At 43.5% G+C, this 2,500-nt stretch overlaps 1 protein-coding gene across 1 annotated transcript in view; it reads right to left on the reverse strand.

The window, feature by feature from the left end:
- LOC137983246 (uncharacterized) overlaps positions 1–2,500 on the reverse strand; it is a 5,899-nt gene that overhangs the window by 2,579 nt on the left and 820 nt on the right. Inside the window, exon 1 of the mRNA XM_068830440.1 lies at positions 1–2,500. This exon is cut by the window's left edge and continues 2,579 nt beyond it; it is cut by the window's right edge and continues 820 nt beyond it. Coding sequence (XP_068686541.1) covers positions 1–2,500 — 2,500 coding nt within the window.

A 2,500-nucleotide genomic window follows, 5' to 3' on the forward strand; every position in this document is an offset into this window, starting at 1 on the left:
AAGATTCCCAGTCGGCAGATGAAATAGAAAGCTGCACACCAGCGATATTTATTCTTGAAGCAGCTTTGAAAAGCATCAAAAAACGGTAGCCAGCGATTGAGATTCAACACGGGGCGAAGACCTCTAGTCAGGAACGGGCGGAACAAGAGGATTAGTGGGAATGGAAGCACAAAAGCCAAAATGTAGATCACGGCAACTATTGCATACCAGAGATGCTTTCCATGAAAAAACTCGAGGCTACCATTGACATACAAAACGGTCTTTGATCCAACATTGGCAGGATGCAAGATCTTTAGGGAAATTCTAGTGATATCCGTATAGCAGAGCACAATAAGGGTGCATATAGCGCGGAAGGGAGCCTTGACTCTTTTGCTAAAGCACCAGTTTGGGTAGGCGCCTACTAACCACTTCAAGAACGAGACAACCATTAATATAAACGTCGGAATGGCGTACATCATCATCAGTTTATCGGCGTCATCCAAGCCTTTGGCGAAACAGATACTGTGGTGTCCAAACCGTATTTGGATATTGACCAAACCGATAACAAACTCGATAAAAGGGTCAAATTGAAACTTTTCAGGTGTCAACAGTTTCATGACCTGATATGAGTACAACCACGCGTTCAAGTATCCGGTGAAGAAATCGAGATCTATCAGCATAACTATAACGACAAGAAGAACGAGGCCTAAGCCAAAAGGTATCAGGTAAAGCACGTCCAGGTTAGAACATTTTTCACTACATTGTTCACTACCAAAGGTAATGCTGAAATCCTTCTTACATTTCCCGCATAGGACGCTACTCGGATCCCTTTTGTCATTGCATACTTGGCCCACCACATATCGATACTCTTGCGACCTGTTTGAGCTTGATTTGCAGTATCCTGTAGGACAGAGATACGTGGCAAATTCACCAGAAACACTTCCAGCCCAGTAACTTTCCTTCACATAGACGGTCTTTCTATAAGGGCCACACCGCGAGATGCCTGTTGACTGCCTGGATGGCGTGGCTGTCATACATTCACATCTTTTTGAACTGTGGGAATATGTAAAGCCAGGGTAGCACTTCTTTAGGCTTAGACCGAATAATGTTGTCCTTAGATTTTGACTTCCAAGATAAGTCAATCCCACAGAAAAGCTGCCTCCATTAACGCCGAGCAAGCGGATATTTCTAATTGAGCCGTTAGTTACGAGAAAGGGCGACTGCGGTCTAAGAAGGACGACTGAAGACGGGTTGATACTGTTGATACTAACATTTACAATCCCCGGCACAGAATTGTTAACTTCGTCAATCAAATGAACCGTTGCATTGAAAACTTCACCCGGGGCGACCTTCCAGTCTTCCATGTTATATGTTATGTTTACTGGATCCGTTACAACCTCGTCCCGAAGGGAGGTTTTGTTTTCGAACTTAATAAAGTTCCACTTAAGAACATCATTGTGTTTACGACTCTCACCTACTTGGCGGCAGTTTTTCAAAGTTGTGGCGTAGACTGACTGACCTAAATGTGCATAGTTATTCTTAAAGGAAACATTTGTTTTCCATTCGTTGTAATTCATTGACGAATTAGAGTACCCAAAAAAACAGGGGTGACTGTTGGTATCAGTTGCGTTGTAACTTACAAGAGGAGGTCCTGGGGCTTGGATGTAAAGTGCTCCGCCCTTGTCATCACCTGTGTTTCCCTCAAAGGTTAAATTGGAATTTTCGTAAAAGATTATTCTCGACCGGCCGTACATTGCTATCGCCCCTCCTCTGATGCCAGTGTTATTAGTAAAATTTAATGTGCCGTGAACTTGAATTACTGATCCATCTAGAAGTAAAGCGGAATAGTTATTGCCTTCGAACTGCGCATTCTTTTTGAATATAATGGGAACCTGAACGCTGTAAAGAGATCCTTGACCTATCATCAAATTACTGTCGAGCAGAAATACATTGTTAAGTAGAAACAAAGCATTCTCAAAACGGACATGGTAAGGAATTTCTGGTCCAACAGCGTCTTCATTCTGGTTATAAAGAAACATTGACATGGCGGCTCCTATATTCCCGACGTTCTTTATCCATCGGCAATCATTAAAGGAAAATTGAGTTACATCTGGATCAGAGTGCTTGGTGCACTTTCGGGGAATTGTTTTTCCGTAAACTGTCGTACCACCCGCGCCTTGAGTTGCGGTATTGCTCAAAAATGAGGTGTTGTGCATCATAAATTTGTTTATGCCAAGTTGGTCTCCCTTGTGAGGCCAATTTCCTATTCGGGCTCCTCCACCATAGTACACAGCGACGTTTTTCTCAAACGTTGTTTCCCTCACTACAAGTTTGTTTTGCTCTGATTTGTCGCCCATCTCCACTTGAAGACCTCCGCCCCATAATGCAGTATTATTTTGGAACACACAGCTTTGGATTTTAATGATGCAACCACTTGCATTCCCTCCTAAGTACGCTGCTAACCCGCCCCCGCCGCTGAATGGAAGTTTTGGTGTGTTTGGGCCCCGCTTTTCTGTTTCGT

Source organism: Montipora foliosa, chromosome 13 (assembly GCF_036669935.1).
Source record: "Montipora foliosa isolate CH-2021 chromosome 13, ASM3666993v2, whole genome shotgun sequence".
NCBI classification, from domain to species: Eukaryota; Metazoa; Cnidaria; class Anthozoa; order Scleractinia; family Acroporidae; genus Montipora; species Montipora foliosa.